The sequence below is a fragment of the Mandrillus leucophaeus genome, unplaced genomic scaffold (genome assembly GCF_000951045.1).
Source record: "Mandrillus leucophaeus isolate KB7577 unplaced genomic scaffold, Mleu.le_1.0 Scaffold114, whole genome shotgun sequence".
NCBI classification, from domain to species: Eukaryota; Metazoa; Chordata; class Mammalia; order Primates; family Cercopithecidae; genus Mandrillus; species Mandrillus leucophaeus.
In genome coordinates this window covers 4858105-4870713 of record NW_012099654.1, presented here as the reverse complement: position 1 = coordinate 4870713, position 12609 = coordinate 4858105, and the positions used below count along the sequence as shown (strand labels likewise).

The 12609-nt window shown below is 40.7% G+C and overlaps 1 protein-coding gene across 2 annotated transcripts in view; it reads left to right on the top strand.

Moving 5' to 3' along the window:
• The window catches only part of ARHGEF28 (Rho guanine nucleotide exchange factor (GEF) 28), a 328572-nt gene that overhangs the window by 203041 nt on the left and 112922 nt on the right, over positions 1–12609 (top strand). Inside the window, exon 1 of one of the 2 annotated variants that reach the window (XM_011996714.1) lies at positions 1533–1688. The exons of the other annotated variant lie outside the window; for it this stretch is intronic. Within the exon in view, the coding sequence (XP_011852104.1) occupies positions 1604–1688 (85 nt within the window). The 5' untranslated portion in view covers positions 1533–1603. Of the gene's footprint in view, positions 1–1532; positions 1689–12609 lie in introns of those variants that run through there. 2 annotated transcript variants of the gene reach the window in all.

Here is a 12609-nt window from a genome sequence, read left to right as displayed (position 1 = left end):
CTCTGTCTCAAAAAAAAAAAAAAAAAGCCACAAAATAGAAAATGTATCAATATTTCTTTCCACTTAGTTGCAATGTTTGTAACTATAGTTGTATTTTGTTTTAGTTGTATGTTTATGTGACAAACTATATAAAAACACAGCAGTGATTTATGTAATTCTGATTTTGATTTAAATTTGAAATTAAGTGGTCTCTCCCCTTTCTCCTCTTCTCCCTGTAGCCCGCACTCAACCCCTATCCAATCAGACAGGATTAGCTTCCATGGAGCAGGCTATGCAGCTATTTTCTTGCACAGCGTGGCACAGTAGTACTGACAATTTAGGAAATAATTGAAGCAAAGAAATGAATGTTAATTAAGACACATACTGTCAGCTTCTAAATCTGCAGACTTAATGGATCCTCATATTATTTCCAATGTCCTTTAGTTTATTTGGACATCAGGTGACCTCACAAAACAAAACAAACATTTCTTGCTATCGTTTCTACTAAAAGAAATGCTTAAAAGAGACTCCCTGATAACATTTGGGATATCTTTTTTTTTCCACTGCAGATCTCGGCTGTTGTGCTTGAGCTTATTTGGGGCATGCATATCTATGTGCCTATAGGAAGCTGAGAAGTGAGCCTGAGCAGTGCCACGATTTATGGGGAGGCAGTAATGAGCTTCTCCTGAATGCTAATTACTGGAGAATTGTTCAGGGAGACTGCAAGAACTGTTGGTTTGTGGTAAATTAGTCACCAACTCTATTGAGATGGACTGAAAGTTTAGATCAGAGCTATAAAGGCGCCAAAATCCTGATGATTGACGGCCAAACTTGGTGACAGGACCAATATGGAAATACCCCAATTGTGCTAAACAGTGGTAGATAACTTTGTATGAATCTAATGAAATGAGTACAATCTAGATAAAAGTTAAAACTTCCAACCACATTAGGATTAAAAGGGTGGTGAGACTGGATTCTTAAATGAATGATCAGAGCTGTTTTGGTTCTTAGATCCGAAAAGCTGCCCAAGCTGCCAATGGTATGAAAGAACAGTCTGCTCTGGAAAGAGCTCTTCCTGGAGTCTGCTGCCCTTCATTTGCCTGGGGATCAAGCTTTCTGGCTGTCCACACACATAAACCTCAACCTTTATCTAACACAGCACTGGGTGGCTCTTCCGAGAAGCGATACTCTCACTCAAAACAAGCCTGCGTTCGGAGGCTTTTCTTCAATCACAGGCAGCTCTCTTTTAATTCCCAGTTACCGTCCTCCTTCATTTCCATTTCCAGCAACGAGAAGAGGGGAGTTAATGATTCATTTGCTCCCAATGACCTTTTGAATAAGTGGACTGCAGTGTTTGAGCCACTCTTAGCTCCCCGCCTTCTCCCTCCTTTACTTCCCTAGTTTGGCTTTAATATTTACAGCCTCCTTGTCGGTCTACACGCCTGAATGCCCGAAGGAAGCAAAACATTTATTGCCTTTCCCTCCCTGGTGTGCAGGAGCTATTTCATCCAGTCTCATTCCTTCCCTTTACATCACACGGGGAGGCTTGCCTCCTGACTGGGGACGCCCCGAGTTCTTCCCGAGTCTCTTCTGTTTCATCTGTTGATTTCACCAAAACAAAAAGATGGATTCTGACTCCGACTCACCTTTTAACTACTCGTGGCCTTCCTTTCCCAAAATGAAGATTCGAAGAAGGACGCCCAAACAAGGTAGATTGCAGTATCTTTTCTTTCTTTCATGGGCAGAACGAGACATTCTATTCTTACCTTTCTTTTCCTTGTTTCTTTGCCAGACTGTTTTTCCAATGTAGCGCGTGTTTATACGTGCCTTTATAAAACTCTCACTGTACCGATACATACAGGTTTCTGAGGCAAACCTACTAATTCTTATGTTCCTTTCACTTCGAATCTACCTACCTTGGTGTTATTATGTATGTGCAATTCTCTTTTTTAAAAAAAGAAAGAAGGGAGTTTAGTATAAGGTAAATGTTTTGGATTCACTTAAATCAGAATTACCTTGGAGTTACCTTGACAATAAAGAGTCCTGTTGATTTAAACATGTTCAGTCTTTGTGGGATTTGCAGAGAATACGCATGTGTTTCATACCCAGTTTCTGCATCTTTTGTTTTAGTTTTCAAGTGTATAGTAATTAAAAAAATTTTTTTGTCATTAAGAAAATTTTTCTATTTTATACTATTTTATTGATTTTATAGATGTTATAAGGAAAGGATTTGAAAAAAATACTTTCAACACAAAAGCCTGTATAACTTCAGAGAATATAGTCACATATTAAATAGTTTACCAAAAATAATTATCAAGTAAGTAAAATCCTTTACTGCTGAAGGAAGAAGAGCCATTTATCTGAGCATGATTGATAATGGAATGGGTTTGTATTGCTTATTCTCTCTTACTTAAAGCCCATTCTTGTTGTAGTGTGGGCCATGGAAACAAGGGGCAAGCTGGTGTTAGGGTGCAGAAGCGGTACCCTGAGAAGCTGTTGTCCCATCCTCGGCTGGGCTTAGCTGGCAGTGATTGTTGCCTTCTGAGGTTTAAAAAAATAAGATAGTGTGTAATCCTTCCCCTTTCTTGTCTTGTGCAGGGACGCGTGTGGTTATGTTTTTAATTCAAGGAGAAAAGGAACATTTTCATAAACTTACAAGCAGGAAAGGTGTTTCTAAGCAGGTTGCCTCTGCAGCACTGTCCTTCGGGAGCATACCTGTCCTAGGGAGCAGGATGGCTTACCCTGTCACCCTGTGCTTCTCCCAGAGGAGGATGGACACGAGCAGTTGTCAGCATACCAGCCTAGCTTCGAGCATCTTCTTTCTTCCTTCTGAAATAAAATAGAAGTGTTTATTTGGCTTGTTTGCTCTTTAGCTTAGACCAAGGCCAACCCCAGGAATAAGATGTGCGTACCATCTAGGGCTAGTAGAAAGACTCAGCCTGAACACATTTTTCATGTTGCTCAGCTGCCATCCTTCAAATTCTATCATTGAAGACTTGAATAGCTTATATTCAATATATTATTTTAAGACATTAAAATTAATGTTTTAAAAATTTATTTTTTATCTAAGAAAATTGATTTTTCTATTTTATTGATTTTATAGATGTTATAAGGAACAGATTGAAAAAAATTTCAACACAAAAGCCTGTATATCTTTGGTGGATACAGTCGTATATTAAAAGGCCATGATATATGTAACTTACTATTAAATGATTCAGGGGGTGAATCATATACATATATATATATATATAAAACAGTACAAGCATGTGCTTATAAAACAAGCTTGTACACAAATAGAAAATGGAGTAAAATGTTAACAATATGTAAATCTGGGTAAATAGTATATATTGCTATTTTTTTGTGCTGCTGTTACTCTTTCAGCTTAAAAAAAATTAGTGGATATCCTTTAGCTTTTCTGTAAGTTTGAAATTATTCCCAAATAGTAAATAAAAAACCATGTAAATTGTTTTTGAGAGAGGAGATACACAAAGTTATTATTACTTTGGAGTGAATATTATTAGTTCTGGTACATTGAAAGCTTCTAGAGGGTAGGTACCGTTCTGTAGAGTCTACCAAATCTCTGTGTCAATTCTAACCCAGTTAAATTTGGGGTGTAATCTGCTTTATTTAGTTTTGTATTTATGTGGCCCAACGTTGTTGGGACCTGGGTGGCCTAACACTAGAGGGACATGGGATTAATGATGAGGAGGCCAGTGGAGAGCTTTGAGAGTCTGTTGGAGTTGTAGGGAATGCATTCATCATGCTCTCCTTTTAAATCCAAAGTTGAAGCATGGCCAGTATGAGCTGCAACAGAAAGTCATAGCATAGCTATGTATAAATTAAACATGATTCAAGTGAAAGCAGGTACCTGGGATATGGAAATGATTAACTATTTGCCACTGATAAAAGATGAGTGAAAATTAGGTTGGTAGCAGAGAGGTGGGGATTGTTAGACCATGTTCCACACTTAAGTTCTTTATGAAATCATGGTGATTTAGTTATGAAGAGTGGGTTTGGTCATGCTGTAATGCTAGCTGGACGGAGTCCCAGAATCACAGATCCTTAGAGCCTAAAGGGCCTTAGAGACAATCTGGTCCAATTCCCTCATTTGACAGATGAGGGCAACAGTGATGTAAGGGGGCATTATTCATATGTTCAACAAACATCTGGGGTGGGGGGTGGCAGGCATTGTTCTTGAGGGTATGGTGAAGTAATGACCCTGACAGATGCTGTCTCTGCTTACAGGGATCTTAACGTGGGGACCCATCTCCCAGGACCCAGACATGCCCCCTCCATATAGTGGAAGAAATACCAAGGGACTTGGTTTTTTAGCCTGATAGCCATTTGGGAACTGTGGTCTCTTGTCTCTTAAAGGATATCATAAGAATTTTTGTCAGTCTTCAGAACTGAGGTGGCTTGAATTTCTTAATCATTCTTCCCTTCCTTCTAATCACCACCAACATCATTCTCAGATGTAGGTTCAAGTCACCCGAGAAATCATGAAGGTGGCTTTGAGGGCTTGGAATTACTGGCTTATTGGCAAACCTCTCTTGAATTTGATCAGAAATAGTGTCTGATGTTCTCTCTTATTCTTTCCTGGTCCTGACCTTCATTGTCAAGTATTTCCTTTGTTTAATATCTCCTCCTGTCCTAGTTTTCACTATTTTTTTGATAGAAACCCAGACACATATATATTACTCGCTTGTGGAGGGAGTGATGTGAAAATTTAGAGCAAGGATTTGGTAACAAAAGGGAAAATAACATTAGCAGAAACTCACTAATACCATATTTCAATTAAAAAGTATATCTAGTACTTTCTTATCCTCACCCCTTCAGAGGGAAGATAGGAGGATGTGACTTGGAAGCAGGGCCTTTGGAAAAGACCCATGTCCAGCACGGAGCACGATGAAAGCAGTTAAAACCAGGCTGCCCAAAATGTACTCCTAGGGTTCCCAAAAGTTGGCTTGTTCCTTTCATAGGTAGCGCCAGGACAGGCTGTACTAGCAGCCCAACAGTTAATGATTGGAGTGGGCCAGAATCCATTACTGTTCCACTTGAAGGGCTCCAGGAATGCCTGATTTTCTGTTTTTTTTTTTTTTTTTTTTTTTTTTTTTTTTTTTTTTTTTTTTTTAAGTAGGAGATTCAGTCAACAAATTTATTGCTTATTAAACAAGGGTTGAAAAATATAGGAATTAGGCTTTACCCAAGGTTCTCATAATTGTCATTCAGTCTTTAAAATGCATACTTTAGTATAAATCATTAGGCCCCAGGAAATGTTGAAATCATTCTTTTATGCCTTTTATCCACTTGTGCAACTTCTCTTGTTCTCTCCTTCCCCAGTTTATATCATATGCTACCTCTCCAATGACACATAGTGTGAACATTTTTTTTCTCTCTTTTTTCTTTTTGCTGGTGCAAAACCAGGCTACAGTTGCCAAAGAGGGCGATGCATACCAGAAAGCTTGACAACCTTGGAGAGCTTAGATAGCACTGTATTTTCTCTAATAATAATAAAAATAACTAATATTTATATGGTACCCTATTAATCATAACTACTCTTTACTAAGCTATCGTATATGCTTTATATCTATGATATATGAGTCCCAAAATAACTCTGTAATACAGATATTGTCTCTGTTTCATAGGTGAAGAAACTGAGACTGAGTTTTACAGTTATTCCCAAAGTCATACCAGGACACATAGGGAACAGCAACCAAAGTAGAATCAAGAAGGAGAAGAAGTGAAAAATGACATATGAATAATGTGTTTTTTGCACATGTTGTCTTGTAAAAGACCTGTATATTAGATGTGTTTGTCATCTTCATTTATTAGTTGGGGACTCCAAGGCTCAGAGAGGAGAAATGAGTTGCCACAAATTAGAGCTAATAAATAGCAGAGCCAGGCCAAGAACCGGGACACTCAAAAGGCTTTGTTCTTCCTGGTATGTTTCACCACCTCTTAGTAGAGGTAAGGGATGGTAAACTTCAATAGGTAGCTACCTTGGGTTCAAAAGGTGCCATCGTGCCTCCCCATCTTAGCTCCTCCCTCTCCTTTGTGTATCTTTACTAGGAGGAGAATTGACAGGGGGAGACTCTGGAGGAGCAAGATGGTAGGGTTGTTTCTGCATCTTGATACCTTCCTCCTATACACAGATACAGTACTTAAATACATCATTGGATTGGGATTGGGAACAGATGCACAGATGCCTGGAGCACAGGATGGTTGGCTTAGGAGAGGAAGAGACAGGATGAATTGGGAAAAAAAGGGGCTGGGAGTGCTTTCCACTGTGGCCTGGAAGGTTTACAGGTTTATCCCAGACAAAAAGATACAGTTAGAGAGATTTAGCATGCTTGGAATGGAGACCTAAGACCCTGAGACCATTGTTTTGGCCTATTTCATGAGCTCATTTCATGTTTAGAGGGCAGGCACCTAATCTGAAAAAATAATCCTTGACACAGTAAGTAGGTGGAGGTATGATGGCATTTTAGAAATGTTAATGATTTTTAAAGGTGAGATACTTTTTTCTCATGGACTTATTTGTCTTTTTTTCTTTCCCTTCCTCCCTTTTGTCAAGTTTCATCAGATGTACACATGCATGTGGATGATACATCAGATGTACACATGCGTGTGTGTATTCAGTCTAAAAGCTCCCCAAATGATAGCTGAATACCACAGGATGAGTAAGTCACTAGAGAAATCCTTATTAAGGAAGAGAAACATTTTCCTGAAGGTAACATAACCTGCTAAGATTTCTTTGGCTCTCAATGAAGAGAGTGTTTAACCTCATACAGAGCCGTTTCAATTCCAGACTCTGCCTAGAGGTCTACCATTGTCAGCGGAGTAGAGGAGACCCGTTGCAAACCCTTCGCCAGACAACATAGCTGAATACCCTCAAAGCTCCCTTTAGTTAAACAAATACTTTGCCAAATTTTTGAAAGTAAATTTTTGTTTATTTTTGGCTGCTCAAATTCTTGGACAAGGTATCGTTCTCCGTTAATCTCTGCAGGTGGAAGGGAGACAGTATTATCATTAACTATTCTTGTTCAGGGGACTCCTCTCCATCACTCCTGGTTTTAGGGAAGGACAAATGATTATTTATTCAGATACATTAATTAAGTAAGGTAGAAAGTGATTAAGTCCCATAGGAAAGATCAGGAAAAATTACCGTCAAAGTTCAAGGCAAAGAGACCAGTTCAACTTGGGGGTATCATGAAAAGAATGTCATTTCAATAGCCTGTAAGGCTGTGGTGAGCTTGGTGGGGTTTTAATGGCAGGATGTTCCTTCTAAGCAAAGGACAGAGTCAGATATACATAGAATGTATCAAAGTGATAGAAAATAGCCTAGCCTTGTGGCCTGTTGATTCATGGCGATACAGAAATGTAGAGAGGTGCCAAATGTTGTGCTGGCCTGGATGGTTAGTTTTGCGTGCTTAGTATGTTTCTTCCCTTTGCTCTTTAGGAAGTGGCCCCTCCATTACTCTGGCCATACGTCCAAATGTTGCTACCGACTTCTCACGTAACTTTGCCTTGTTGAGTGCAGCGGGATGGGCACCCCACCCAGACTAGGCCAATCACAGCACTCCTCCTGCCTGGTTCACAATGATTGGCCCGGGTTGGGCACATGATTTAATCACAGCCAATCAGAATCCTTCCCTGGGATTATTCAAACTGGAGGTTGGTGGGCAATGTCTTCTTTTTTGGGTGGCAATGCTGGATAGATTGGAGTGAAAACCTTTAGCTGGAAGAAACCAGCCTGTAGTAGGAGGAAATACTGCAAACATGAGAAGTAGATGCGTGAGAGGGTCCTACCTGGGTTCCAGGCCCTTGTTGCTGCCCAGGTTCCTACCTCTCAAGACTTGGATGCTTAATTCTTTTAGTTTTGTGAGCCACCCTCACATGCCTTCCATAAATCTCCTCCCTCACTCTTTTATGTTTGTTTTAGCAAATACAAGTGAATATTTATCCCACTTTTAACTATTAATCTCCAATTTGCTGTTTAAGATGCAGCTTGAGTGTCCTTTTTTCCAAGAGGCATTCTCTGAATTCCCTTGGAGTTCCGCATTGTAACTCCAGTGCCACTCTGCCTTGTGTATATGTTTAGGAAAGGCCGTCTCATTACTGTATTACAGCTGTTATTAAACCTCTATATCCTAAGACACTGAATTCTTTGAAGGCAGCGAGCCTGTTATCACATCTCTGGCAGCACTTGGATCCCAGAAAGTAGGCAGTAAATATTGAAAGTGTCTCGTGGCACAAATTTACCCACGCTACACCCAGGTAGTCTTTATCTACAATTGATCTGATCATCTTCATGGGGTCCCACTCTATAGGCAGTGGGGCAGGGGAGGGGAAAGGATATATTTTAGGCTAATATAGAAAACTTGGTCTGATACAATAATCTAAATAGTCATTTTTGGTGACTGATCAGTGTCTTTACGTAAAATATTCAGTGTCTCAAGTTTTTTCCCTCTCCTACTCTTCCTTGTCAAGCTGCTGTTGAATGTGATTTCCTGGCGACAGTGGAGGTTAATGGCGGGGGGTGGAGGTGGAGGAATGGAAAGTCCCAATCCTTCAATCTACACTGCACCTCCTGGGTCCTCCTGGGTTCTGCTGTGGCTTGACTGGTCTAGGCTCTTCCCTAAGGCATGAGTGCTTTATTACTGGGTGTTCTGGCATCTGTGATAAAGGTCAGCAGCTGGGATTGTGGTGCTAGTCAGGACCTGGTGATTCTCCTTCTGGCTTCACCCTGACTTGGCCCCACCCTGGCTCTTCCGCTACAGAAACCTTGGACTCTCTTCCCCTGGCTGCTGACCCAGATGCTTCCCCCAGAAACGTCTGCCATCTGGTCTCTTCCTTTGCACCGTGGTGGGCCTCATGACAGGCCACAAGCGCTCAATTCAGGCCACTTCCTGTTCTTCTCCGAGGCCTTCGGGATTTATGGGATCCCATTCTCACCATGTAGGCACCTGAGAGTGGCCCAGGAAAGCTGAGCCTGGCCCCGCTGCTTGACCTTGCTCTTTCTGCAAGTGTGCTTGGGTAACGGTCGTCCTCATGAGAGTGTGGGGTAGCCTGCAAAGGGATCTACTGCAGAGCCCCAGACGGAAGCAGGAAAAACCCACCGGCCCTCAGAGTAGCCCCCAGCTTATTTCACACTGTTCCGCAGAAGCAGGGAAATCACTTGTCTCATCTGTCTGGTCTGTGACGTTCCTGACAATGGAGCGTCCTGGTTAAGAATGTTGACAACTCTCACATCCAGCTCTCATTCATCCCTACCTACCCGGTGGTGTTTCGGACTTGCACAGGATAATGAAACAGGATTCGGGAATTAAGTAGGGCTTCTCAACCAGAAAAAACAGAACAATTTGGAGGAATGCCAGGTAGTACTTGGCTTTCATCATTCATTCATCCATTTGTCCATTTATTCATTCATTCAAAATGTTTCCACTGAGAACACATAAAAAATAAGTGAAAAAACGTACATTTCCATGGAAAATTCTCTATTTTGCTAGCATAGTTTTTTGTCTATAGAACTCAATTACTTTTGAGGATATTTAGGGGGCCTGAAACACATGTGGCTGTAGGGATGGGCACTGGAGAATGGAGCTCCTCATGAATTATAAAGAAACAAAATATTTTTGTGTGCCAGTGTCTTTCCATAAGATTATAGGGGATTTAACTTATTTGTAGAGTTCTTTGTGATGATGACATATGGGGCATCTTCCTCATTAGTTTGTATTTTTAGAGTCACTTGAAGTGGTCTTATCAGAGTCCACCACTTCATTTGAGGTCTTTCGGTTTTATCATGGTGTTTTTATATATCAGGTTTTCCTCCCCTCAGTTTGCCAGTTTTTCCTTGATGTGGACTACTTTGCTTTAGGCCTTAGAGAACTGCATCAGAAGGAAGGGGCTTGCTGATTAAATCTAATCATGCCAAAGTCCACACACCACACATGACTGAATATCTGCTTGATTGTGTGAGGGAAGCAAGGAAAGAAAAAGTTATTTATACATTCAAGAGTCCTTTTTCCAAACATAAACATAGGGACTCTTGAAGGCTACTTTGTGCTACTACAATGAGGAGTGAGGACTTGGAAAGATTGGTTTTTGTTTTCAGAGGCCTGCATTTCACCCTGCTTCTCCTGACTTCCCTCTATGTCTCTCCTCTATTACAAGGGAAAAGGCTTATTTTCTTCTTCAATAATTTTGATTAGTTCTTTCAAAACAGTAGAATAGGACTTTTTTTTAAGGATCTCGTTTTAGAGACCCTAAGTGTACCTGTTATTTAGGAGGGAGTTTAAACTGTGCTTTTCCAGGGGGCAGGGAGGAGCTGGAGAAACAGCTCTCACTCCCAGCACCTCTGGAATCCACTGGCTTTGTCCCTAGCTGTTACTGTGGCTAACAGGACTGCCCTGAGAGGCCTGACCTCCTTCCAGGGACCACTTTTCTTGTTAAAGGATCACCAGGAAGGTGAGGTAAGTTCTGAGGGTGAATTGGGTATTTGGATTGAGACTCTAGTTTGGTGAACGGAGGTTCCCTGGGTTCTCTCAGATACTCTTGCTATGTATTAAAATCTACAGAGTTACTTTAGCTTACATGTGACCCACAGGAAATTCCTGGGCTGAGGATAATTTTGGAATTTGGATGGATCCTCTCTGTAACCTTAGATCCAGCTCAGAAGAGTACGGCCAAGACTAATATCAGGAAAAATCCTGAGAGAACCTTAGAAGAGGAATGGGCGAGGAGATGAATGCTAGTTTGCCTCTGGAAATGTCCTGTCCACCCCAATTTTTAGAGACAGGGTCTCACCCAGGCTGGAGTGCAGTGACAAGAACATAGCTCACTGCAGCTTCTAACTGCTGGGTTCAAGTGATCCTCCTGCCTCAGCCTCCTGAGTAGCTTGCATGTACAGACATGCACCACCACATCCAGCTAATTTGTTTCATTTTTTTATAGAAACAAGGTCTCGCTGTATTGTCCAGGCTGGTCTCGAACTCCTGGGCTCAAGCATTCCTCCCACCTTGGCCTCCCAAAATGCTGGGATTATAGGCATGAGCCACTGCACCCAGCTCATAAATGTTCACTTTCATTGCAAGGGTAGGTTTTTTCTTTCTTCTGGGTCACACTAAGACCATAGGTGAAAAGGACTTTCTATAAACCTCAGAACTTGGTGAAGGTCCCTTTGAATGAGGGAATTTGGGAGATTGTATACTGCAGCGGGTGGGCTTTGCTCTCTGTCAGGACTGTTTGCGTTCTGGTTCAACCACTTAATATAATAACCCGGGCAGGTTAATCACTTTCCCTGGGCCTTAGCTTTCTTGTCTACAAAACAAATATGATAATGACTCATGCAATTATGGAGAGTAAGTTTGGCAGATGGTTAAAAAACAATTCTGTATATGCTTGGGTAAAACGTTTCCAGTTAATACATTTATACATATATTATCTGATATGGTCGACTTACTGATAACCTACCATTTTGCATAAAATCACACAGCTTTTCTTTACATAAGAGGCACATTTTAAAAATATGACTTTTCCAGACTCTTACTTTAGATATAAAGATGGTTATTGTTAAAAATCTAGAAATTACAGATAGTAAAGAGTTGAAAATAAAAACTGCTTGTATTCTATCACCTAGAAATAGCAGTTGACACCTTAGTTTATCTTTTAGGTCTTTGAGTCTTGAGTATCTTGAGTGTTGTGCTCTTAAACAAAATGAGATAATGTATCTACTGTTCTATGAATGTTTTCTCAGCAAGACTCAGCAAACTGCCAGGGGTGAATAGGACAGCGCCGGGAAGCGGGTGAACATACCTAGGTACAAGTCACACTGTAACACATTAATGAAACTTCTTAATGGAAAAATACCAGACATTTTTCAAATACCATTTTCTTTGGTTCAAAATAGGATACTTGGTAACCCTAATTATTACATAAAGGACTTTGAACTACATAGCAGAGTGTCTGCAGAGAGCCACCATTGATTAGCTGTGTGCTCTTGGGAAGTTACTTAAATAGCACTGCAGTTTCCTCATCTGTCAAATGGAATTGTTTTGGGGATGAAATGTGTTAATAAATATTAATCATACAGTGCCTGGTTCAGAGTAAGCACCATAGTTATGTTAGCTACAATAGTAGTAGTGTCTGATACAATTACCCAGTGTGTAGCAGGTGTTCCAGAGATGCTGACTCTTATAGTAGTTCATATTTTATGTCTCTTTCCTCCTTTTTAATGTTTCTCTTCCTGATATCTTCTTCCCAGTACCTTTACTTTGCATATCTGCCTGATTATCCCATTATTTTGTTAGCAAAGAGGTAGCCTATCTGATATTTTAAATAAAGGGATTAAACAGTAATACTCTTGGGCTACTGCTACCAGAAGGCATAAGAGGTGCATGGTATTGTGGTGTTTTAGACAATCTGTAGCTGAGACCCTAGTTGGGAGGTTGCTTATCCTACCAGGAAGAGCAAAAGAAAACTCTCATCATCAGAGTGTGATAGATGACATAGGACAAAATACAGAGATAATAGGAAGAGCTCAGAGAAGAAGGAAAGCCTCCTGGTTGGGTCAGGGGACCTCCTGGGGAATAGACAATACTCACTGGGCTCTGAAGACTTTTTTTTTTTTTT